The sequence below is a fragment of the Schistocerca gregaria genome, chromosome 5, assembly GCF_023897955.1.
Source record: "Schistocerca gregaria isolate iqSchGreg1 chromosome 5, iqSchGreg1.2, whole genome shotgun sequence".
Lineage (NCBI taxonomy): Eukaryota > Metazoa > Arthropoda > Insecta > Orthoptera > Acrididae > Schistocerca > Schistocerca gregaria.
Window position 1 is genome coordinate 87,525,965 of NC_064924.1, and position 27,251 is coordinate 87,553,215.

General features: G+C 40.6%; 1 protein-coding gene across 1 annotated transcript in view; it reads right to left on the reverse strand.

The window, feature by feature from the left end:
* Positions 1 to 3,492: 3,492 nt before the first annotated feature.
* LOC126272795 (RNA 3'-terminal phosphate cyclase-like) overlaps positions 3,493 to 27,251 on the reverse strand; it is a 74,257-nt gene continuing 50,498 nt past the window's right edge. Inside the window, exons 6-10 of the mRNA XM_049975946.1 lie at positions 27,059 to 27,200; positions 19,912 to 20,036; positions 19,630 to 19,783; positions 13,824 to 13,928; positions 3,493 to 3,818 (exon numbers count right to left, since the gene is read on the reverse strand). Of these exons, the coding sequence (XP_049831903.1) occupies positions 3,738 to 3,818; positions 13,824 to 13,928; positions 19,630 to 19,783; positions 19,912 to 20,036; positions 27,059 to 27,200 (607 nt within the window). The 3' untranslated portion in view covers positions 3,493 to 3,737. The remainder of the gene's footprint in view (positions 3,819 to 13,823; positions 13,929 to 19,629; positions 19,784 to 19,911; positions 20,037 to 27,058; positions 27,201 to 27,251) is intronic.

Consider the following 27,251-nt stretch of genomic DNA (forward strand, 5'->3'; position numbering starts at 1 on the left):
GGGGGAGGGGGGGGGGGGTATAACGTGCAATGTAGGAAATATAAAGATCTAAAATATTTGCAGAAAAGTGGGTGAACGAAAAATGGGCACGACACATAAACACATGCGGTAGGAAAATGCTAAAATAATAATAATAATAATAATAATAATAAATCAGCAAAATCCATTTCAGAGTACTTAAATAAAACCTTAATTTGTCAAAATATGATGGAAACCGAAAATCGATGTTTTCCGACCTGAACCATGGTGTGGTCCCCTTAACTGGGCGCACCCTGCTGCTGCCTAGTGGGAACAATGTAAAACTAGAGAGTTTGCCCTTTCCAACAGTATGTCGTTCACACACATATTTCAAATAATATAATAGTTATGTTTTTCTTTCTTTTTTTTATCTGATGATTCTTTGTGATACACCCTGTATACCGAGGCACATTCAGGTAGAAGAGCAGGGTTCCCAGAAGTGAAAGCAACAGGTATCTTCAGGCAGATTGGTGTTTTGTGGCCCAGGCCAGCAGCTTTCGACAGGTTGTTGAACAACTGAGTGGAGAAAGGAGGAGAAACTCGCTAAGCAGAGCTATACGAATGGGCTAAACTGTGATTTTGCGACATCAATTACTTCTGTGAATGTTACTTTTCAGTAACTGAGTCCTAACAAGTTCGTCACACTTAAGAATCACAGTTACCGAATTCACAACTCTTATCCCTCTGCACTTCACTAATGCTATTTCTGTGATTTTTGCTAATTATACTTTTTATGTCATTTCTGAGGCTCCAGAGCTTCACGCAATTTATCACCGTAATGTTATGTTGTCAAGCACGAAGTGAACTGTGTCAACACAATTAAGAAATATGTTCTCCCCTGTACAGGCAACAACGTGTCAGGACTTATGTTTCAGTATGCCAACTGACAAAAAGTTATGTGAAATGGTATTAATAACAATTCCAATGATTCTTCCTCTGCTGTTACAGGATAAACAGAAGACACAGTTGCCCATAGACAAAATTTCATCTCAACAAAACAATCATTAGTACATATGTTTTACTTTATATGTTCTTCCTTAGTCTTATATTAATGGACCAAGTGTGAAAATATTGATAATGTGATTCTGAGAATCAGAACACAAATTACCATACTGTACCATAAGAGTTAGTGGTTAAATTACGTATTCTAATCATGTTGTTACGTTCACATGTATGTGAATCCTATTTTCAGCCACTCAATACAGCGATAATTCAAAATATGATTTACAGCACAACTGGAGAAGTTGCCGCAGCATCTTTACGCCATCTTCGTCAGGAGTGAGGTCGGTTTCTAACTTTGCAAATGAATGCTGGGACGTCGATTATACAAAATGTGATACCTCCTCCCAGTCATCTAATGTCACAACCATTGCACAGTATGAATTATATTACTACTAATTAGCAGCAGTATAAAAGTTTAATAATCCTCATGGTTTTCAGGCGGAGCTCCCATCCTCATGTAGAAGAGATAATCTTGAAGATTAAAGACAGCTCTTTAAGAACACGCAGCGTAAAACAGCCGTATTTGATAACATATGTGTGCAACATGAGTATTGGTACAGTGTATCATTGAAGTCATTATGTTATATGAAAGGGGTGATCAATGTGAACTACACTGTGAGTGAGTAATGAAAATTCCATTCTCACCTTGTTTAAGCCATCTCATACCCCAAATTTTTCTGCCCTGTATTTAATGACGACGACTTGCTCGAGTGTGATATTGATATGTCCATCCCCCCCGCCTTGAATGATGGTTGTGACAATAGACTGACCTATAGTGTAGCACAAGGCTAGGGTAGGTTGGAGGGTTTCGTGCTCTTAGATTGATAAAACAGCCAAAAATAATAATCTTACAGTTAAAAGTGGATGTTGGGAATGGTATTAATGCAATATTTGAAAATATAGACAAAAGTTTAACTGCTCTTTTTAGTTTCTGTTTGCAACTTGTCGCTGAAAGTTTGACTCGACAGTGTGTCACAAAAAACAGCATTGTACTCATGGGGAAAAAATATGTTTTGTGAGTACAGTTGTTGAACATTATATAAAGTTACACAGTAGACACCAGATTGCATTTATGGTAATTTTTTTCATTATATGCGTGTGTGTAATAACAAAACACTCATCGGAGTCTTATCCATTACCTGTTTTCTGAATTAACCTTGCTGGTTTAGCTTTTACAATGTGTTGTGTACATAGTTCTGCGTAGTCAGTGCGTACACAACTTTCCCACTAGAGCACGCCCCGCTAAGCACAACAGCGCAGGTACAGCGCTCATCCGTCTCTGCACTACGAGATGGCACTGTCTTAGAGACGGACCAAATTCTGCTTCTGCCGATCCGCGTATTAATATGTAACGCAGACAATGAGATTGCTGCTAACGTAGAACCTTTTCTCCTCGCGTATCACACTCGCGCAGTGATACATGAACGCACGAGGTCTTATAATGAGTGTACAGGCCTCCGACTAGTCAGTCTGCATTTGTCTGTACCAGTCTATAGTCAAGTTTCAGTCTGCGCGTAATAAGATTACCATATTCCTGTACATAGCCATGAAGATAAATGAATAGACTGTATTACGAACTTAAGCCATCAGATGGCACACGGCATTGATGTAAAATGCTTCTTGTTACTCCTAGCTGTAACTGAAATCGCACCCAGACTCTGTAAAGTAGTTATTATGATATCTGTGACTTCTCAGTCACTGAGATTTGTCAAGAATTCCATATGGCCTTAAATCTACTAATTGATTACTGATGTCTGACTTGTGCACATTCCTTGATTTTCTAATAATTTTTCTTAGGAACTTTGCGGAGTTTCTGTAGTGTGCTACAACTGTGTAATCTCTATTGTTCTTGCAAACAGATAGTTTACTTTAATTCCTTTAGCGACCCATGATTTTTTACATGGTTGTTTAATGTCCTTTCTGATTGGGTTTTATGCAAAGCTATTTTCAAATAATGATACGAATTTATTATGGAATAGATTAAATTTATGTTAGTATTTGTCTCATTATAAATTTGATTCCAGATCATCTCTGGTAACTTCTCTTAGAAACATTTGTCATGGTGTCATTACTTTTTCCGATTTCCCCTGAAGAGTATCTGTACTTTATACAATCATTTATCAAGATCAGAAAGAGCACTTGTTACCAATTTTACCTACTTATATTTACTTGTTTTTATCCACCACCATGATCCTTTCTGTTTCCATCTGCATCAATACACAAAGTTTCCTTATCCATAGCCCCAAGTACTGTTCCTGCGTTGTTGCTTGGCTCATGGAATGCCCTCCAATGGCCTTACCATCAAATTATCTGTCTCCGGCTGTGACCCTTCCTTCCACAATTCTTTTTTAAATATATGTACTAAATATTATTCTACACTAACAGTTACATTATGTCATTTACTCAATATATAGCTATTTGTACTGGGCTACAAAACTAGCACAAGGAAGTGAAGGAATAAAGGCAACATAATTTTGGTACTTGAAGAGAGTATATTTCACACAGCTTTGCTTATCACAATCAGCAAACAAGAATAAGGTTTCTTTTAATGATATCACTAGTAGTAAGATATCAGTTTTTTGGGCACACAAGTCATATGTTCATCATATGTTATTACAGGAATAAATATGAGATATTAAAAAAGGGAACTTCATCTGTTTCCAAAATAATTAGGATAATGCCACACATTATTTCAATATTATGATTACAGCTGGCTATTAAACAGGATTAAGCAGGCCTATTCCAGTGCACTCTATGATGTTCGAATTTGGTCCTTGCTTAATGATGTTGAATTTTGCCTGCAAACAAAAATAGCATCAGATGACATACAAAATTACATTATAGTATTGAAGATTATACTATTTCTTTAAATGTCTATAGCACAATATACGGCACAGATTGTGAATAATAAAAATAATAAAGTTTCAAAATGATGCCAGATGAGGCACATATATGTCTGAAGTAAATAAAGGTGCCTCAAAAAGGTTTCTCAGCAGTGAAGATTAAAGCTGGAGGAAAAGTGAAACAAACTAGCAAAATTATTTGCAGAGTATCATAGTAGTACAATTCCTGAAAAACTGGAACACTGCCATAACAACACTTAATTCACAGAAATGGAAACCAGAGGCAAGTATAGTTCTACAATAAATATTAAGAAAGTCACAACTGTTTTTAATTATGAATATTATGCTGGAAAATTAAACCGTTGGAGCATCACATATTATAAGGCATCAAACGAAAGCTGATTACATCAGCAAACATCACAACAAGCTACATTCCAAATCCTGTATGTATATTAAAAGTTACAGTTGGTTTCCTAAAATATAGATATTCAAATGTGCCACAGTCAAATCCTCCACAAGCTACATGTAGTGTGAGGGCAGAATGAGTTACCTAGTTCCTCACTGTGCCTTGCCAGATAATATCTACAGCCAACTATTAAATATGCTTTAAATGATTGTATAACTAGTCATAAAAAGAAGTTATAAGTTATATTGAACAGCTATGGAAGTGTGTATAAGAAAAAGTTTAACATTTGCATGAAAGTGAATATATCTAGAGGTCAGAACAACAGTTTGCTAAAGCTGGCCATACGTATAACTGTAACTAACTAGTTCATATTTTAAAAACAGATGCAAGCACGTTTAGGGATTTTACTAAAAACTATATATATATATATATATATATATATATATATATATATATATATATATACCTGTCCTATGCACCCTCCCACCACCACCTACTCCAGTCCTGTAACCCGGAAGGTGTACACAATCAAAGGGAGAGCCACATGTGAAAGCACCCACGTGATTTACCAACTGACCTGCCTGCACTGTGATGCTTTCTATGTGGGAATGACCAGCAACAAACTGTCCATTCGCATGAATGGACACAGGCAGACAGTGTTTGTTGGTAATGAGGATCACCCTGTGGCTAAACATGCCTTGATGCACGGCCAGCACATCTTGGCACAGTGTTACACCGTCCGAGTTATCTGGATACTTCCCACCAACACCAACCTATCCGAACTCCGGAGATGGGAACTCGCCCTTCAGTATATCCTCTCTTCTCGATATCCGCCAGGCCTCAACCTCCGCTAATTTCAAGTTGCCGCCGCTCATACCTCACCTGTCTTTCAACAACTTCTTTGCCTCTGTACTTCCGCCTCGACTGACATCTCTGCCCTTAACTCTTTGCCTTTAAATATGTCTGCTTGTGTCTGTGTATGTGCGGATGGATATGTGTGTGTGTGTGTGCGCGAGTGTATACCTGTCCTTTTTTTCCCCTAAGGGAAGTCTTTCCGCTCCCGGGATTGGAATGACTCCTTACCCTCTCCCTTAAAACCCACACCCTTTCATTTTTCCCTCTCCTTCCTTCCTTCCTGACGAAGCAACTGCCAGTTGCGAAAGCTTGTAATTCTGTGTGTGTGTTTGTGTGTTTTGTTCATGTGCCTGTCTGCCGGCGCTTTCCCGCTTGGTAAGTCTTGGAATCTTTATTTTTAATATATTTTTCCCATGTGGAAGTTTCTTTCTGTTTTATATATATATATATAGTGAGAGGTCGCAAAATGACCTTAATAGTTGTGGGATTATTCCAATAATAAGTAAATACATGCAAATAGCCTTAATTTTTAATGATGGTCATTGTTTCAATATTTAACATGGATTCAGTAGAGAGAGAGAGAGAGAGAGAGAGAGAGAGAGAGAGAGAGAGTGCGCGCACTCTAAGGGAGAGCAGCAGTGCATATGTGGACACTGGTCTTCTGGTTTCATTCTTTTGAAAAGGAAGGTTTTGTCTTTTGCAAATAGTACTGTGTCAGTGGATGTGCTTGACGGTAGTCGAGATTGTCTAGGCAGTGAAGCAGCTTTGTTTGGGTACAAATCATTTGACTTAAAAATATTTGACATTGGCTTTTGGTGATTGAGTTCGAGGAGCAACAATAAGGACATTATATGCGAGACTTGAGACAGCTGATACCTTTAATTATTTAGTAGCTGTTTGTATTGAGACTTGCATCATATGATGAACTTTTTTTTATACATTTTTGAAGTAATTGTTTACGATATTGAGCATCATTTTAATCTTGCAAGAAACACTGAGAAATTGTGCTGTCAGACTATGAGTGCTTGCTTTGGAATTTCTCGATTCATGGGTTTTTAAAGGATCTTTCCAATATTCTATTTACAGTGCTCTGTCATCTACATTAATTATATATCTTTGTTTTCATTTGAATCTATGACTACATAGAGCCATGAATCACAACCGTGTGAACTTCTTGCAATAAATATTTAATGGGTTTAAAGAACAATTCTCCTGTTTCAACAACATTATTAAATCCACAGGATTTATTTATCCAGTTTATAAATTATTTCACTAAACATTTTAGTAAATTATACTCGTCTAAGGGACTATTGATCAGTAAATGCATGTACCTCAGAGCGCTGATGTACGATTGACCCCTACGACTCTGCAGTAAGCTCTGGCTGCAGCAACATCACCAACCACGAGAAAGAACATTGGGTTTCAATCTGACAAACATATTAACAAGCTGGATTTTCATACAGACATGACAATGGTCCATTTGAAAGTCACAAAGGAAATTACCGGCTCGATCAATGGGTATGACTTACTGCTCTGTCAATGATCCATGTATTATGAGAAAGCTTTTGACTCCAGTTTCAAGAAAATCTGTACAAAATGGCCTTGAGAAACTATGAATTGACTGAACATAGGACTGTCTCCCTATAGCTTACTTCCTTTATTTCTCAGAATTTCAAACCTCTTTCACCATTCTAGATTTTACTAGGTCAACAAATCCTATAAGCATACCTTTATTTCACTCCATCCTTGCTTCCATTATCATTGTCTCTGTTGTGCCTTTACCTTTCTTAAACTGATTGTCATCTAATTGTTCCTCAATTTTCTTTTCCATTCTTCTGTATATTATTCATGTCGGGAGCTTGGATGCATAAACTTTAACAGCTGATTGTGTGGTACTTTTTGCTCTTGTGTGTCCTTACTATATTTCAAATTGTTTGGATGGGATTTTTCTGGAAGTCTGAAGGTACGTCACCAGTCTTGGATTCTACACACCAACATTGGTTGCCACTTGCCCCAATTAGTTTAGAAATTCCAGTGGAATGTTATCTATCCTTTCTGCCTTATTTGGTCTCGAGTCTTTCAGAGCTCTTTTAAATTCTGACCATCTCTTCCATGTTGACTCCAATTTCTTCTCCTATCATCCCACCCCATCAGCAAGTACCCTCCCCCCTCACCGACACCTTCAATGTATCCCCCCCCCCCCCCCAAAAAAAATCTGTTCTCTCTCTCTCTCTCTCTCTCTCTCTCTCTCTCTCTCTCTCTCTCTCTCTCTCTCTCTCTCCCCCCCCCCCCCTCCCTCTCCTGTGAGTAACACTGGAATTCCCACTGCACTCTTAATGTTGCCAACCTTGCTTTTAATTTCACCGGAGGTCGTTTTGACTTTTTTTATGTGCAGAGTCAGCCTTCCAGTGATTATTTATTTTTCAATTTCTTCACATCTTTCCTGTAGCCCTTTTGCCTTAGCTGCCTTGCGCTTGCTATATTTAATTCTTAAATGATTTACATACCGTACGGTTACATTAATGTGACCACCAGTCAACAGCCCGAATAACCACCTTTTGCCATGCAGATTGCTGCAAGACGTGCAGGAAGAGAGACAGGAACCAACAAGAAGGTGGATCCTGGTGAGCTCCAGTGTCAGGACTCACTGCACTAGATTTCTAGGCTGAGGATCGACGGCACGAACAGCCCAGTCGAAATGGTCCCACAGATTCTTCACTGGGCTTAAATCCATGAGTATGGTAGCCATGGGAGAATGGTAAACTCATCCTGGTGCTTTTCAAACCATGCACATATATGCAGTTTGCAGTATACAGACTGCATTGTCCTGCTGGTATATGCCATCATGCCGAGAAAACACACACTGCATGTAGGGCTGAACGTGGTCTCCAAGGACAGATGCATGCTTTTGTTGATCCACTGTGGCTTCCAGAATGACGAGTTCACCCAGGGAATGCCACAAAAACATTCTCCAGACCTTAATGCATCTGCCTGTGGCCTGGACCCTTCTGACAATTGTTGCATCGTGTTTGCCATCTGTCCAATGGGGCACAAAATGAGATTTATCTGAAATAGCCACCTGTTGCCAGTCAGCTGACATCCAGTTGTGGAATTGGAATCCCAATTCTAGCCTTTGTCACTGCTGAACAGCAGTCAGCACGGGTGCATGAACCAGGTGCCTGATGTGGAGGCCTGCACCGAACAGCTGTTCAGGTTGCCCCTTGCTTCATCTGGGCCGTCAGTTGCTGAACAGTTGGGCATCTATTTGCCTGTACACCTCTCCACAGCTGTTGTTCACCTGTCATTTATGGCCCTTAGAACACCACGGTTGCCTTGGCACCAGTTTTGGATGGTGACATTTTGATTTTTTTTTAACCATTTGCTTTAACCACAGCAGAACATAAACAGTTCATAAATTTAGTACTTTTGGAAATGCTTCCATCCTCGGCCCTGAAGCCAATGATCATGCCCTTTTGGATATCAGATAAATTGCTCCATTTCAACAGAACGATAATGACTGCACTGTTTTCAGCACCTTGAAACGCTTTATATACCCTCCACTGCTGAAGCTGCCACTGGCCATCTGGGAGAGGTTACTGCAGGTTAACAAATATAGGCAGTGGTCATAATGTGACTGGACCACGTATTGCTCTATTCCTCTCATTTCCCTGAATATTTATATACCTTTTTCGTTGATCAATTTAACCATTTTATCTGTTACCCAAAGTTTATTTGCAGTGTACCTAAGTTTGCCTGTCTAACATCTGTGAATGCTCTTTTCAGAGATGTACATTTCTCTTCAGCTGAACTGCCTACTCTGGTTTTCCTTATTGCAGTATCCACATCTTTAGTGAACTTCAAATGTGCCTCATCATCCCTCAGTATTACAGTATCAAACTTCCTTCCACATTGACTCTTTCGGACTATTCACGAACTTCAATTTACTCTTAGTCATTACTAAAGTATTATCTGAGTCTATATCCGCACCTGGGTACACGTAACAATCCAGTACCTGATTTCAGAATCTCTGACTGACCATGACATAATCCAGCTGGAACTGTCCCTTGCCTCTGGATCTTTTCAAAGTATATCACCTATTATGATTTTTGAACAGGGTCTTCACTATTAAGATCTGAAATTTATTACAGGACTCAATTAGTCTTTCTACTTTCTCATTCCTGCTGCCAAGCCCATATTCTCCCGTAGCCCTTTCTTCTATTTTTTTACCTGCAATCACATTCCGATACCCCGTAACTATTAGATTTCATCCCCCTTTACATATTGAATTAACCATTCAATAGCCTCATAAACTTTATCTTCATCTGCTACTTGCAATGTTGGTATGTGTACCTGAACTATTGTCATCAGTCTGCATCAGTTCTAATGAGAACAACCCTATCACTGAACTGTTCACAGTAACTTACTCTCTGCCCAATCTTTCTATCAATAACGAATCCCAATCCTCCTATTCCATTTTCTGTTGCTGTTACCCTATACACGTCTGACCAGAAATCCTTATCTCCTTTTCATTACCCTTCACTGGCCCCCACTACACCTACGCTGAGCCTTTGATTTTTTCCCTTTTCATCAGATTTTCTACCTTTCCTACTACATTCAAATTTCTTACTTTCTATGCTCAGACTCTTAGAAAGTTACCCTGTCATTTATTATTCCATGTTTTCCTCATGGTCACCTCCCGCTTGGCAGTCCCCTCCTGGAGATCTGAATGGGGGACTAATATGGCATATTTTGCCATTGGGAGAGAGCATTACAACACTTTTTCAATTATAGGTCTTTAATGCATTAGTTTCCACTGCCTTCTACATCCTCATTCCACTGAACATTTCTGAGTCTTACATGTTTTAAAGAGTTGTTTCTCACCCTATAAGCAAGAGAGTGCCATGAAACAGCCTGCTCCTCCAACCTCTCTGAGAAGGTCATTGACAGAATGATGTTTTTTTTTATGATGGAACTCTTCGGCTGCCACCACTGCTGTTGTTCATTTAAAATTTAAGCTATGACTGGGTTCTAACTTGGGACCCAGGACATTTTAATTAGTAATCAAAGACACTACCCATAGACCATCTACATCTACATGCAGATGTTCACCATGGGTGAACTTAACATAAGAAACTGAAATAGCTTAGCCACCTGGGCAATAGGGTAAGTTATAAAGGCGAGTTAAGAATGTTTAGAATGTCATCAAGGACTGAGTATTCTAAAATTTTATGAGAGTTGCTCAGTAATTAATGTCCTGCAATTTCTTTTTTAGAACACATTTATTATTAAGAGAGAGGATTTTTGACTGTATCAATCAACATTTCTTTTACGTGTACTATTTTCTACAATCTCCATCACATTCTATGAGCTTGTGTCAACAAAGTTTAAGACCATATATTGCGCATTGGTAAAAGCTCTTGTCCTGTGCTTGAGGCCATGTTTTCTCTACATGAATTACACTCTCGTCTTCGAAGTATTCTTCGTAGAGAATCCATATGTGTCCAAATAAATGGAAATCAGAGTGATTCAAACGTCAACAGCAGTGGCTGTGACAGGGTCTCCTAAACACAGCTGGTCACTGAGCTCTGTTCCTGCACTTCCTGGTACTAACTCTCTTAATCCATCACTTGAAATCACTCCTAGCAAACTGCCATACTCTGCACATGAACGTTTATGAATGATGACTCCTGTTTCCTTTTACACAACTGAGAATTCAATTAAACTATGTTACTTGTAATGAGGGTCTTGTGTGTATGCCATTTTCATGATTCATTATGGCTCTGCTACCTGTCAGAATTGTTTGAAACTTGACACATGCAGAAGATAAAATGATTTTAAAAGGGAACTGTCACAACACACTATGTGCAACCGTAAGGTGCTCAGTTTCTATTTTACAGACATGGGTGTCCACAGAAACACATCGGAAGGGGTAGGGGAGACACCTAGACTCTAAAAGTGTCATTTTGTATAAAAGAAATTTTCTACTCCTCCAGGTGCAAAGAAAGGACTGTGCACCAAGGGAATAAGCTGAACCACCTTCGTTTTCCCCGATTGCATTGCACTGTTTGCAAGAAATAATACAGGAACTAGACAGATCAAATTTCAAAGTCAGTCTCAGACTCAATGGTAAAACAGAAATACTGGTTGATCAACATACCACAAGGAAGTATTAAAACTCAGTATTATTTAACTAAGTCATGAATTATATACTTTTGGCAGCTGGGGATGAAGACTGTATGGACAGCAAAAGAAAAACACCAAATTACAAATTGCCTGGCACTCTTCTGGTTAGCTAAATACACTCCTGGAAATTGAAATAAGAACACTGTGAATTCATTGTCCCAGGAAGGGGAAACTTTATTGACACATTCCTGGGGTCAGATACATCACATGATCACACTGACAGAACCACAGGCACATAGACACAGGCAACATAGCATGCACAATGTCGGCACTAGTACAGTGTATATCCACCTTTCGCAGCAATGCAGGCTGCTATTCTCCCATGGAGACGATCGTAGAGATGCTGGATGTAGTCCTGTGGAACGGCTTGCCATGCCATTTCCACCTAGCGCCCCAGTTGGACCAGCGTTCGTGCTGGACGTGCAGACCGCGTGAGATGACGCTTCATCCAGTCCCAAACATGCTCAATAGGGGACAGATCCGGAGATCTTGCTGGCCAGGGTAGTTGACTTACACCTTCTAGAGCACGTTGGGTGGCACGGGATACATGCGGACGTGCAGTGTCCTGTTGGAACAGCAAGTTCCCTTGCCGGTCTAGGAATGGTAGAACGATGGTTTCGATGACGGTTTGGATGTAGCGTGCACTATTCAGTGTCCCCTCGACGATCACCAGAGGTGTACGGCCAGTGTAGGAGATCGCTCCCCACACCATGATGCCGGGTGTTGGCCCTGTGTGCCTCGGTCGTATGCAGTCCTGATTGTGGCGCTCACCTGCACGGCGCCAAACACGCATACGACCATCATTGGCACCTAGGCAGAAGCGACTCTCATCGCTGAAGACGACACGTCTCCATTCGTCCCTCCATTCACGCCTGTCACGACACCACTGGAGGCGGGCTGCACGATGTTGGGGCTTGAGCGGAAGACAGCCTAACGGTGTGCGGGACCGTAGCCCAGCTTCATGGAGACGGTTGCGAATGGTCCTCGCCGAACCCCAGGAGCAACAGTGTCCCTAATTTGCTGGGAAGTGGCGGTGCGGTCCCCTACGGCACTGCGTAGGATCCTACGGTCTTGGCGTGCATCCGTGCGTCGCTGCGGTCCGGTCCCAGGTCGACAGGCACGTGCACCTTCTGCCGACCACTGGCGACAACATCGATGTACTGTGGAGACCTCACGCCCCACGTGTTGAGCAATTCGGCGGTACGTCCACCCGGCCTCCCGCATGCCCACTATACGCCCTCTCTCAAAGTCCGTCAACTGCACATACGGTTCACGTCCACGCTGTCGCGGCATGCTACAAGTGTTAAATACTGCAATGGAGCTCCGTATGCCATGGCAAACTGGCTGACACTGACGGTGGCGGTGCACAAATGCTGTGCAGCTAGCGCCATTCGACGGCCAACACCGCGGTTCCTGGTGTGTCCGCTGTGCCGTGCGTGTGATCATTGCTTGTACAGCCCTCTCGCAGTGTCCGGAGCAAATATGGTGGGTCTGACACACCGGTGTCAATGTGTTCTTTTTTCCATTTCCAGGAGTGTAGTTTTGTAAACAATATTCCCTTTTTAACCTCTCCCACCTAGGGTCCAAGTGACTTGTTTGCCCCAACCTATCCCTTTTCCATCCAAGGAACGAACTCAGATTTTGTTGCATACTTAATACAGCCCACTACTTTAGTCTGACAATACATTTTTATTAAAATGTACACTAACACATTACACTGTGCTGTCTGCAATCTGCACGACATTTGCAATGTGTTGCTCGATATAAATGTGTTGTTATCTGTATTACTGCTACACTTCAGGGGTCTGGTGTGCTACATACACACAACCTCCGTGATGTCATTTGCAGTTGAAGTTAACTGATGAAAGATGGGAAAAAAGATCATCTAATTCTCTAAAGAGGATAGCAGTATTTCTGAGACAGACAAGTTTATGAACTATGCACACGCCTTTGTGGTAAACTAATGGCACAATTGTTAATAAGTTTTATGGAAACTGAGGTGCCATGCATCACATGTTTGAGGTGAAAATGTATGGTGACCTTACAAACAACTTTGACACAGTTGTAGAACACTGTATTGTTCAAATAAACCATATTTGTCTACCACTACACGGTGAACTTTGACATGGATAGCAGCTGCTACGCACACGTTTTCTGGACTAGCCTTTTTTATGGTGCACCTCATTGTAAGTAGTTTGAGCCGATGTGAGGCTGAGAGGAACTACTTTTCCTCTCCATCACAAGTACAAATATAATCTTTCTTTTCCTTTTTCTTGTTTTTCTCTTGCTCCTGACAGTAAAATGACTGACTACCTTAACTGTAAGAAGATTTTCTGTTGTATAAGTCCACTTATTGCAACAATTTAGTTTTACAACATAACATGAAAACAAGCAACACTGCAGTTAAAGAAGGAAAATCTGGGATGGATTTGTCATATTATTGTAATCACGTTTCCAAATGTAACATTTCTATAAGTGTTATTACAAGGATATTTATAGAAAACATGATTACTCACCTCACTTAGAGATTTTGCAATGTAAATAGCTGTCTCGGTATGCTGTGTCACTGGGCCCACCTTCACCTGTGAAATGCCATCTGCTAGGGCCATGAGGACTACCATCTGTAAAGCAAAAGAAATGAGGAAGAAAAATCAAACAATGTACACAACATACATTTCCATACATAACTTTAACGATGGAGAAAAAAAGAAAAAAAATTGCGTACATCCATGCCTGCACAATATGTTTTGGGTCCACTGACAAATTAATATGGTCAAATTTATAGCTTATGTATATTACATCAAGACTTTTGTTGAGAGAAAGGAGAAGTGTAAATACGGAAAAGGACAACTTCCACACATTGATCCACTTCAAACTCACTGAGGGTTTGTTCTCGTGTACTATCTCTCAATAAGAAACATCTCATCCACAGCTGTCCCACCCCTCGTCCATTACAGTCAAGGGCACCCACTATTAAAGTGTAACGCAAAGAATAGAAATTAGATGCAGCAGAAATGAGGCAAACCACATTTAAAAGTAATTATAACAGAATAAAACAGGGATGAAAGATTAGCCTATTCCAGGAGGTAGGATCGGGGATTCCCCAGACCTCGAATGCAGCGGGACAAACACCCTCCCCAACTGCCCTGCCCTTCCTCCTGAGGTAGTTGTAACTCAGAATGAAAACCACCAAGAACCAATTCCACCATCCAAGAGTCATCTGCCAGTATTAGGGCAATGGGCCGTAAGTCCATACTTAGCACAGACAGCCAAAGGAGGGGGCATTCCACTGAAATATAAGCTACTGTCTGTAAGACTCCAACATCACAATGTGGGGGATGTCTGTTACACAGAAGAAAAACGGAGGTTAATCTGGTATGACTGATGTGGATACAGCATAGGACTATGGATTCCTTCCAGAAGAAATGGAAAGATGAGTCCCATGCTGCAGCAGTCTCCTTGATTATGTAAAGTTTATTGGATGGGGCAGAGGCCACCAGATGCCGCTCTGAACAAGCAGAGATCTTATCTGCAAGTGTAAATCAGAAACCAGAATCAGCAAAGTGAACACAGAATGAGTAAGTTCTCCTGTAGCTAAACTGTCAGCCATTTCATTCCCCAGGATACCCACATGACTTGGGATCCAGAGAAAGATGGCTGAGCAGGCAACACAATGAAGGTCAGTGGGAAGCTTATGAACAGCAGATACCAAAGAGTGACAAGAATAGCATTGGTCAATAGCCTGGAGACTACTCATTGAATCAGTAACTATTTAAACAGTAAAGGGAGGCCCATTTAATAAAGTGGGTGGCTCTAGTAACAGGTGTCAGCTCTGCCATGAATACATCACATGGTCCCAGCAGCAAATGGTATTATATAATGTTAGGGGATGTAAAAACATATCTATATGCATGCTAGGTGTAAAAGTTTTAAGGTTGAAGGAGCTGTCAAGCTATAAATCTGGCAATCATAGTCCAGACAGGATGAAACCTGGGTCCAGTAAATCACAAAAACTGTCAATACACAATGCAGTGGCGATCAGTGGCCCAACACAGGTCACTAGACCATTAGTAGCGATGAGAAAGCGAGTGACACAACACAGAGCCCTGCAGGACACCATTCTCTTGGACTGATGGGGAACTGGGTGAAGAGCTGACTCTAAACCGGAACTACCAGTGTGATAAAAACTGATAAAGATCAGTAGGGGACCTCAAAATCCCCAGTCATATAGGCTGAGTAGAATATGAGCACATTAAGCAGTATCATTTGCCTCATGCAGGTCAAAGTGGCAAAGTGCTGGCATTTAGAATAAGACTGTCGGATTGCTGCTTCCAACCTAAGCAGGTGGTCAGTTGCGGATCATCCCTCCTGAAAACCATAGTTGAGGCCCCAAGATTCAAGAACTCAGTATAATCTGCAGGCAACCATCTTTTCAAAAAGCTTAGAGTACGTTGATCAGACTAATCGCCTGTTAACTACCTACATGTGTTGGGTTCTTGTCTGCCATAAGTATTGGGGGCAAATATGCTGTCTCACCACTGCAAGGGAAAGGCACCTTAGAGCCAAAGACAGTAGAAGAGCCTGATGTCTTTGGGGAACATTCAGGTGTTGGCTAATTTGACTGAGCTGAATCCACGCCTGGGGCCGTGTTATTTGGTGAGGCAAGAGTCTCAAACGCTTCCAGTCAGTGAAGGGTTCATTATAGGATTCAGTTTTGTGGAGAAAGAAAGGTAAGGGGATGTCCTCAACTTGTCACTTCTGCAGTAGAAAGGGAGCCCAGTAGGAAGAGAGTGCTGCTGCTGTCACAAGGTGGGTCACAAGGGGTTCTGCAAGAACCACTAAATTGTTAGATTAGGGGAAAGAGATCATTTGATTGATAGCTGAAAAGGCACCATGCACAGCACTGAAGTAGGTACGTCATTTATCACTTAAACGAGGCACATGTCATGGTCTGTGAGAACCTTGTCAGTTAGAAAGACGCAACTTCAGCACATGGGGTGGTGTGCATTGAAGTCCCCAAGCAGCAGAAAGGGCGGGGCGAGAGGATGGATTAATGTGGTCAAATTGACATAGCTCGATGAAGGTACGAAGGGGAATCCATTTTGCCAACATTATCTGTATCAGCCAAAGTACAGAACCCTCCAGACGCCCTTTCAGGATCAGCACTGTTCCGAAAGAATGCATGATAACCGCAGAGTATTGGAGAATGGTCATGTGTGAAGTGTGTTGCTTGGAGGGAAATGCAAATTGCAGAAGAATCGCCCTAGTATTACCCACTCCAAATGTGGACTCTCCCCCCAAGTGCCACCTAACCACAGCAGCCTGACCAGTACAACAATGAAACATTGCCAGCATTCCCCATACCTCAGTCACGATGGGCACATAATCCTTGACTTATAGAGTGTGTGTGTGTGTGTGTGTGTGTGTGGGGGGGGGGGGGGTTGAGGTTTTCGGGCGCTAAACAGCATGCTCATCAGTGCCCAAACGCACAGAAACAGAACACATGCGGTGAAGGAACGAAGATAGACAGCGAACAACGAGAACGGCTAAAAGACACAGACCTGACGCAGATCCAAATCCTCACATACAGAGGCAAAACAAGAGGAGAAGAAACACACTAAAAAAGGAAAGGAAACACAAGGAAAAGTCAACAGAAATCGAAGTGAAACAAGTAGGTAATCGTGACTGGCTGACCTCTTACCTAAAACCTGGGTGAGCCAGTCACTCAGCAGCACATTAAAATCCTCTCCCTAAAATCCGAGGCAACAAATTGGACAGGACACAAAACTGTAAGACCTCAACCACAGTCGTTGCATCGTCTTGCTAAATAAAGGGCAAATCCGGTGGCAAGGAAGCCACCGCCCTCTGGTCAGAGAATAAAGGGCAGTCAAGTAAAATGTGGCGGACAGTAATCTGGATGCCACAAGCACTGCAGATTGGGGGAGTCCTCCCGCCGGAGTAAAAAACAGTGCGTTAAGGAACTGTGCCCGATGCGGAGGCGAGTGAGGAGAACCTCATCCCGCCTGCATGACTGGTAGGACGTACGCCATGGCAGCGTGGTGGCCTTGACCAAACGCAGCTTATTTTCACCAACTGCCAGCCACTCCTCTTCCCATTGACGCATAACACGAAAACGCAAAAGGGAGGTAACAGCATGGAGGGGGACGGCGCATTCAACAACTTGAGGGAGGGAACATGCATCTTTGGCAGCCACATCCGCCAGTTCATTTCCCCTAATACCCACGTGCCCCGGCACCCAGCAGAAGGAAACCTCCTTCCCCTGTTGTTGCAGGTGGAGTAGGGCATCATGGATGTTCTGGACGACCATATCCGCTGGGTACAGGTGTTGCATAGTCTGAAGGGCACTAAGGGAGTCAGAACAGATGAGAAACTTAAGACTGGGAACATATCTCATCTGCTCCAATGCCCGCAAGATCGCAAACAATTCGGCATCAAAGATGGTAAACGCTGCAGGAAGCCGTAACTTGACAACTCGATCAGGGAAAACAACAGCACAACCAACAGAGTCCCTCTGTTTAGAGCCATCCGTAAATACTGGTACATGGTCGGGATGCTGGTTTAAAATATCGTAAAATAAGGAGGTAAAAACAAATGCAGGAGCGAGCTCTCCAGTACTCTGACAAGTCTAAAATGACACTAGACCTCTGGAGCAACCAGGGAGGCAGGCGGGTAAAACCCATGGGTTCAAGCGCCAACAGTGCAATCCCAGTGTGGTCAAGGAGCTATCCCCATGCAGATACTTGACCCCCCTCCCCACGCCCAACAGAATGGTACCAAGCTGGGATTTGGGCATAGCACCTTTAAATGAAAAGAAGGGTACTAAGAAAGAAAGGCACAAAAAGGTGGAATATATGATGAAATGGGTGACCTTCCCTGTACAATCTGCGCTTCTGGAAAATTATTTTGAAAACGAATGGCAAGTCAGTCCCAACGAGGTGGCCATGTAATTAATTAAAAGTTGTAGAACATCGGAAGGAAACAAAACTAGTGTTGAAAGTCACAATTCAGATCCAGCATGAAAACCATCCAATGGAAAGGTTGAGAGGAAAAAGAATAGTAGGATATACTTGCAGCTCAGCTCAGAAAGGGAAGGGAATTAGTGCTGCTGCAAGGGCTGGTACTCACAAAAGATGTGGGGCACCAGGGATGGGGAGGACAACTTCTGCACAGCACTTTATGCGAGAATGACAACCAACAAGTTGTTCACCCAAATGAGTGGCCATCACCTACCTATGCCAAAGAACATAGTTGACCACCAAGTGGCAGAACATGATGCTGGGCACAATTTGCTCAATTTCAATAGCTGCTTCACACAACCTGTGCCATCTGACTTCTTTGCCGAAGACCAACTTCTCTGAATTACATAGTGACAAATTATCCCTGCAACAAATCCTTTTCATCTCAATCATTTTGGCAGTCTCCACTAGACTTTATCCCAAATCCACTTACAGCCTTACCCAAAACCCTAACTTCACTAATGCATTGTCAACCCCTCTGCAGTTTCTGTTCCATGTTCCACTGCCCCCCAACCCCCTTCCCAAATCCACATTGCTGTGCATTGCACCCAACTGCTACAGTGCCACAAGAACAAGCTTACTGGCCCCACATTCCTGTCCCATGCACCTGCCATCTGTTCTATCCTATTACCATTCTCCCTCAACCCTCCTCACCTTTTCCCCCCTTTGCCTGCTTAACCCTACTCCACCCCTCACCACAGTCAAAACCCAGTCACGCTGCAGTACTGGCAGTTAGATCAGGAGAGAGATTCACCTGAAAGCTTAGCAAAATTCTCAGTCTTGTTAATGTGCCTATTGAAAACAATCCCTCAACTATATGGTGAATCATTACTTTTACTCCTTTCATTATTTTTCATCGACACATACACACACACACACACACACACAAAATCAACTACCTTATGTCTTGTCTTGAAATGAAACTGACTACACAAATATGCTCAATATTCCAAAATAAAATCCCACCAGTCTCTATGATGTTACCTGTTATACCTACAATACTCCTAGTCACCTGTCATATCATTTAACACATTTACACTCTTATTCCTACATCCTGCAGACATTGGAGTGATTTTACACTGCCTTAAATGTGAATTAAAAATTATGAACAGAGCAAATGACACTAAAATATAAGTCAAGAGACACACACTAAGTGCAGAAACAGTTGAAACTGACACTGCTTCAAACTATTTCCCCAGATTTTTTATGTACAATGCATGGCCCAGATACATTACAGTGTCAATTTTTCATTCAAAATATGGAGTTAAATTTACTTTCAATTTACCTGATCTTGTGCATGGGGATCAACACAGGCACCAGTTTCAACAGTGCTTATGAGGTCATCTGCTGCTTGTTTCCCTACTTGTTCTGGCCGCACATCTCTCTTTCCCAAGCCTGATGCTCCCAAAATGCAACCTGTAGTCGTTTCTGCAACTATGCTGTACAGAGAGGGATAAGACTGAGCATAGATGAAGCCACAGTAGTATATAAATATAAGTCATTTGCTAGCTTAGTAATTAATATATTTACATAACATTATGAAAATGTAACAATACCAGATACATACTTGATCCCTGAACCATTTCCAACTGCATCTTCTTCCCTCTCTTTGTAAGCCTCAATGTTTATTTCCACTCCTTTGAATGCACGCTGCAAGGCAACTGTTGCACTGTCTGCCATCACACTGGCTAACTGCAAGGAAATAAAAGGACATTATTTAAATACATTTCAAAACTGTCCCAAAAATGTCCAAAAAGAATATAAAAACCCATACCCAAACTCACTTGTTCACATCATTTCAATAAAAATTGCACAAAGGAGCTATCAACATGTTAAATACCTAAGGTCTCTGTAATACAGGAAACATTCAGTAAGCATGATGAGTGATCCAATGTATTCATGGGAAAATTTTCTACAACATTCTCACAGAAAAGAAATCTTTTGTCCACGTTAGGAGAAAGTATAGTTATCAGTAGGGCCTGGATTTGCGTATTAACATATTCTGTTCCTTCAGACCTAGTTATAAGAAAAAAGAGAATGTCAACCTGTTACACTGAAAGGGCCTTATTTCAAGAGTTAATTATATATTATGTGGTATTCATAATATGTATTTCACACTATACTATATAATTTACATATTTTAATATTATTGCATAATAATTATACATTATTGTAAGTCCCATACTTTTTCCTTAAATATCAAGAAAGGGAAAAAAAAGATGAAGTTTTGTTACTGCGTTTCTCATACTGTTATCAGACCCATTACAATCAAAGCTAAATTGCACAAGTTTGATACCGACAATGATGACTCATTTTAAATGCTGCCCTTTCTTGTTCTGAAATACATCAAAATGATTAGTAGTCAGTCACATTTAAGTGAATCGTGTCCACGTATGCCTCTTCATTCCCACGAAAGCTGCAAACATGGATTTCTATTGACGGTAAAATAGTTCTCTGCCAAATTTGTGATAAACATACAGGGTGTATGATGATTTCTTAAAGGGAAAAACATTTATGAAGCAATTTACCGTATTTACTCTAATCTAAGCCGCACTTTTTATCCGGTTTTTGTAATCCAAAAAACCGCCTGTGGCTTAGAATCGAGTACAAAGTAAGTGGAAGTTTTGAAAAATGTTGGCAGGTGCCGCCACAACTAACTTCTACCGTCGAATATATGTAGCGCTACACAGGCATGCTTTGCAGGCACAAAGATAAATACTGGCGCAAAAACCTTTGCGTCAGTAAATAATTAAAATAAATAAAAAAAATCCACCACTGCATTTTCATACATTATCCAACAAAGTAAATAAAAATTCCGAATTGTTCATCTTCCAATGTAGCAGAATTTCAATTTACTACAACAATCCGACTGGCAAGACTGTTTGGGATGTTTGCAATACAGCCTACGCTACGTTCTGAATTTTTTCCTACCTATGACAAAAGATGGTTGCTAGTAGGAACTTTTATGAATTGTGAATCACATGCAGTATTCTCTTCGCCATAAGAATAATACGAATATAAACATTTTGTCATGTATTCTTTCGTGTTTGCTGCTATCTCATTTAAATCCTGTCTGCATGATAAACTACGAAACTAGAGTGAGTCAACAGCAAATGCAGAAGAATACACATATTGTGTCACGTTTATATTCGTATTATTCTTATGCCTAATAGTGATGCAGTCAGAAATCAAGCACGGCAATTGACTAGATTTTTAAATCTAAGATGATTCAAATTTCTGTGTAGAGTGTAATGTACTAAAGAGACGTCTGCAAAGATTTTCAAATGGAGAAAAATTTTCGCTAAACTCTCGTTGAGAACATCATCTCATACACAGTCTATTATTTGGTTTTTGTTGATCATTATCAAAGAAAGCAGCAGTGTAAGTAACAACAAATAGCAGCCTCTTGCCATTGTTTCGCTAATGAGACTACTACTCTCTTTTTTTTAAAAAAAAAAGTTGTAAGTGGCGGAAGCGCGCACAAAAGCAAGCCATGCCGCAAGCGGCGACAGGCCGTAAACACACACTATCAGAATGTGACAAACAATGCACGACACAGTACACTAACGCATTTTCAGCTTAGAGTGACGTAAACACCTATAACAAAGAGAACGGCACTTACCAGATCAAAGCAAAATAAGCCATCAATTCAAACCAGACAAAGCACGTGAAAAAGGAAGGGTACCCATATAAATATGGACGGAGCACCTGATGTGTAGCAATGGCTACCTGGAAAAGCTTAACTGCTAAGCTTACGACTCCAGCCAAACTACTGTAGCTGTATCGTCATTCACTCGACCTAAATTGTGTGTCATATCAAAAATGACCAACTTTGTTTCGATTTGGAGGTGTGGCCTAAAACTTTTCTCTCCCTTGAATTTCAAGTCTCAAATTTCAGGTGCGGCTCAGATTCGGGAAATTTTTTTTTCCTTGACTTCGAGTCACATTTTTCAGGTGCGGCTTGGATTCAAGTGCGGCTTAGATTCGAGTAAATACGGTACATATTATGAATAAACAAACGATTGCTTCAAAGAAATAGGTTCTATTTACACAGCTGCAGGAACAGCCTACATAATCTAACAATGAATGTTGCAAAGAAATGTGTTTTGCAATGGTTCCAGGGAACATACCTTGGAACAAACTACGGGTACTGGAATTTAAACATTTCTTATAGAAATACTGCAACAGTAACATCCCAAATGGGCAGAATATCAGAAAGAATTACCTGCATTCTTGCTATGTTGACATATTAGAAAAAAATCAGGGCTGACACTGGCAAATCAGCTCTCAGGATTTCTGTTGGTGGGATGACAGATACAGTAGGCTGTTTCACTGCTAATCTATTTGTGATCGATTTAGGCTCTTTATGAGGCTGCACCTAAACCCAATTTAATTTATTGTACAGCTTTGGAGGCAACATACAGATCAACAGTTGTTAGGTTCATTAATGATGAACTGAAGGTACTATGGCCAGATGGTGTAAAAAAGAAGACCATCCTACTGATGTACACAGATGAAGCTCCATACATGTTGCAAGCAGGGAAATCACTTAGTGTATTTTATCAAACCTTAGTGCATGTTACATGTATAGCTCACACATTGTAACAAGTGGCAGAGACAGTTCGGCATCAATTCTCACACGCTGATATAAGCAAGAAAGGTGGTTTCCTTTAAATGTCCTTGCACCACAAACAATGGCTAAATGATGAACTTCTGCTTCTAGAGCCAGTGACAACAAGGTGGTCAACATGGATACAAGCTGTGATTTTTTACAGTAAGCACTTTGAAGCTTTGAAGTCAGTGTGGGAAAACTTTTCTGCTGATCCTGCAGTCTCTCTGAGTAAATCCTTGTCAGTATTCAACAGTTCTAAAGTGCTCAGTTCAGTTTCATACATTCCAAGTCACTTCAGCTGGCTTCCCAACAGTATAAAAAAACTGGAGACTTCAAGTATGCCTCTCCAAGAGGCTGTGGGAATGGTGGAAGATGCAGTTCAGAAAGGCAGTGTTGTACCAGGTGAAGTAGGTGGTGTAGTTTCCAGTAAACCGCAGTCTGTGTTCAAAAAGAACCGTGGATTCTCAAAATTTCGTTACTTTATCTAGCTTATTTAATGGTGTTATTTTAGAACACCCTGAGAACATTGTTTGTAGCACAGTCCCTATGTATAAATACGCACCACTGAATTATCAATTTGAGTGTTCTTTCTCTATTTATGAAAACATACTGTCAGACAGAAGACTGTGCATGGCTACAAAATATGTGGAAAATTATATTATAATTAACTGAGCATCCTGTTCATTTGTGACTTAAAAATCTTGAATAGGAACACTTTTACATAAATACTCTGTAGCAGAAGTGAATTTTTTAGGAACTAACTACCTGTTAACTTATATTTTCTAACAAAAAAATTAAATTTTGCAGTTTGCATATAATTGCTTCATTATATATTTATGGACATACAGTATTTCACAAATTTTGTTTATATGTTGTGTACACATTTCTTACTTTGATATTACATAAAATCTGGGCTCTAGTTATCAGCAATGTCATTACAAAATTGTGGCTGACTGCTTTCAAATTCCAACGCATTCCATCCCATCAGCCTGTGCCTCACAATGAGAATTTGGTGCATTACAAATGCTGTGATCTTTCTCAATTTAAAATAAATAAAGGTCAAGTTTACCCACCAGTTCAGAATATCAAGACTTACTGATACAGTTACACCTATGGTTGTATACACAGATGAAACTGAAGCACAAATAACTTTTTTTCCAAGAAAAGACTTCTCCAAAATGTTAATTTTGGCCAATTTTCACTACTTAGCTACTTCAGTGTTTCTACAATCACTTCTGAAACACCTGAAGGATGCATCTTTACACATACAAAGTTTTTTTAAGATTTCAGTTGATTTCATGAAGTGATGTGTTCATGGTCTCTGAGACAGTTCCATGTTTTAAAAATTTGATAATTAGTGAAATGACCAAAGAAGCCTCAAATGATATAAACTGATTAATGATGATTCAATTTATCGACAAACAGTTTTAATTATAGCTGGTCTTGGTTTTTTTGCGCATATACAAGAAAGATGACTGCCTTGCCAGAAGGGAGCACAATGGAAGCTTAACTCTGTTGCCCTCAGGCTGTTCAATAAAACTATGCTTCAACATCTTGAGTGACAGCTTCTGAATGAAGCAAAACAAGAAAGTAAAAAAGAGGTATTGGTTATTCTTTCTTGACAGTAGTGTTGGGAATATTGTGTGTCATGGTGCACCAAGTAATTAGGCATGTGACAATATCTGCACCACCCAATTTTGGTGAGATCTAGGAACAACTAAAATGTGTTAAAAGCTTCTTTGTTCAGTTAAAAAAAGGTTAACTAATTCAGTCTCCCAGCCACTCCAAACAGCATCAGGTATTCATGAGAAACAGGCAATATTCTGTTTATTCATAATTCACCTCATTAATTTAGAGCAGGTCACAAAAAATAATTCACAAAATGTTCTCTCAAAATTACGGTATCAATACAAACAACACTCATTCTTTCCTTAAACTATTCATTCACGCCCACCCACCTCTCTCTTTTCCGTGACAAAATAACCAATACATATCACTTCTGAGTGACTTACTATTCCTCCAAGGTACACGATAAGTGCTCTCTTCCCTCTGATCTATAAGCAGTAATGAAGTTGACAAGAAATATCTCAGGTTTAAGAACAGACTGCCTTTCTGTTGCAGGAAAAGCAAAATCCAATGACAATGGAGAACAGCTGGTGAATGCAGACAACTCTCTCTCTCTCTCTCTCTCTCTCTCTCTCTCTCTCTCTCTCTCTCTCTCTCTCTCTGTGTGTGTGTGTGTGTGTGTGTGTGTGTGTGTGTGTGTGTGTGTGTGTGTGTGTGTGTGCGCGCGTGTGTGTGTGCGTGCGCGCGCGCCTTGTTACGAGAAAAGACTTACATGGTGATGTACTTATTCTATTGCCCTCCAAACAGCATCAGCCAAATAAGGAGCATTAATGCCTTAGAGCACACAGCCAGAAATACAGGACGAAAATCCATTCTATTTCTTAAATGAAATTTCTGATTATTGGAATGTAAACCCGAAAGTACACTCAACACGAAAGCAAGAAAATAGAAGTAACCATAATTCAATTTTGATTAATGCTGTACATGCAGGCATATTGAACACAGTGATAACACCAAAGGTCACTGCCATTCAGGCACTTCCCACACCAGGCATCCCTCAGTTTTGATCTGTCACCACCTAGATGAGACTCATAATCTGGAACCAATTCATGCTTCTTTCCTGGAACCTCCAAATAGTGCTCTCCATATGTTTATAGTTATGTCAGCCACCACACAGGGCACTGATACATAGAATGTACTACTAGAGCACAAATGGACATCAATACATCAGTTGCAGATGAATGGAAATGCACCTCAAACACACTGCCAGCTGCAGTTGCTGACAGTTTATGTTCCAGTTCAATAGAAACTGTTGCCTACAGTTCCAGCTGACACGTATCAGCAGCCACCATCATCACAGATCACTGCTATTAATGACTGATCATCAAAAATTAAATGCCAAGTGTTTATGTGATGTTCAATTCATAGACAGAAGCCAAATGTTAAATACAGCAGTCCTAATTGAACTACTTTAGACTAGATAGTTCTCTTTCAATCTGTTAGATCAGACTAGCATTTAGGGCTTTAACCACAGAGCCACACACCATAAGTCACGGAAAGCTGAGTACTCTGAATAAATTCTATTATTAAATGTTTCCTTTTGTGTTGCTTGTATTACTTGTTTTAGATATAATGCCCTGTGATGACATCTGTTGCCAGTGCCTTGTACATCAACAAATTGACTGTGGTACAGGTTGATAACTTGAATGTTGCAGCTTGGATCCGTTTTGGTGAATACAACAATGAGGTGGTGGTGGTTGGTTTGTGGGGCATTCAACTGAGCGGTAATCAGTACAATCCAATCTTTTACACAGTCCAAGTGAGCCATTATCATGAATGATAATGAAATGAGTATACAACAATAAAAACATATGTTTCCAGAAAGAGATTTTCACTCTGCAGCGGAGTGTGCGCTGATATGAAACTTCCTGGCAGATTAAAACCGTGTGCCCGACCGAGACTCGAACTCGGGACTTTTGCCTTTCGCAGGCAAGTGCTCTACCAACTGAGCTACCGGCAGCTTAGTTGGTAGAGCACTTGCCCGCGAAAGGCAAAAGTCCCGAGTTCGAGTCTCGGTCGGGCACACGGTTTTAATCTGCCAGGAAGTTTCAAAAACATATGTGCATGTAAAAGTAGGAATGATCCATTAACTGTAAATAAAAACCGTATACACTGTAAAATATCACCTGTTTATTATGCTGTAATCCGTTCTACATATTCATCAAACTTTACAGTACACTACGTTAATGCCAGTGTAAAATCAAAACATTGAAGGCTCATATCTAATTATACACTACGTATCCATCAGTATGTCAAATTATTGAATGAGTGAATAAATGATTCATTCAACCATGCAAGTAATTTATTACATCAGAGTAAACATACATATTCACCATATGAACTTATCTAAAAAAACATAATACTATGTTTTTAACGGCGCAGTTTTCCTGTCATTCCAATTCATAGATACACTAGGGAGTTTGGAGCTAATTAAAGATCATGCGCTCATCAACACAGTGACACTGGAGAAATTTACCTTGATTGGCAATGTCCCTGCTACAAACGCCCATCCCCAAATTCTTAGGATCTTTCCACCATCTATCATTTTGATTGGTTTTAGTTGTCTTACAGGATTCACCCTGATATGCACTTCGCCACCACCACGTGGGAAGTATCCCCTGTAATGAAAGCAAAGACATGTGAAAAATAGCTTGATATAAGTAACTTAG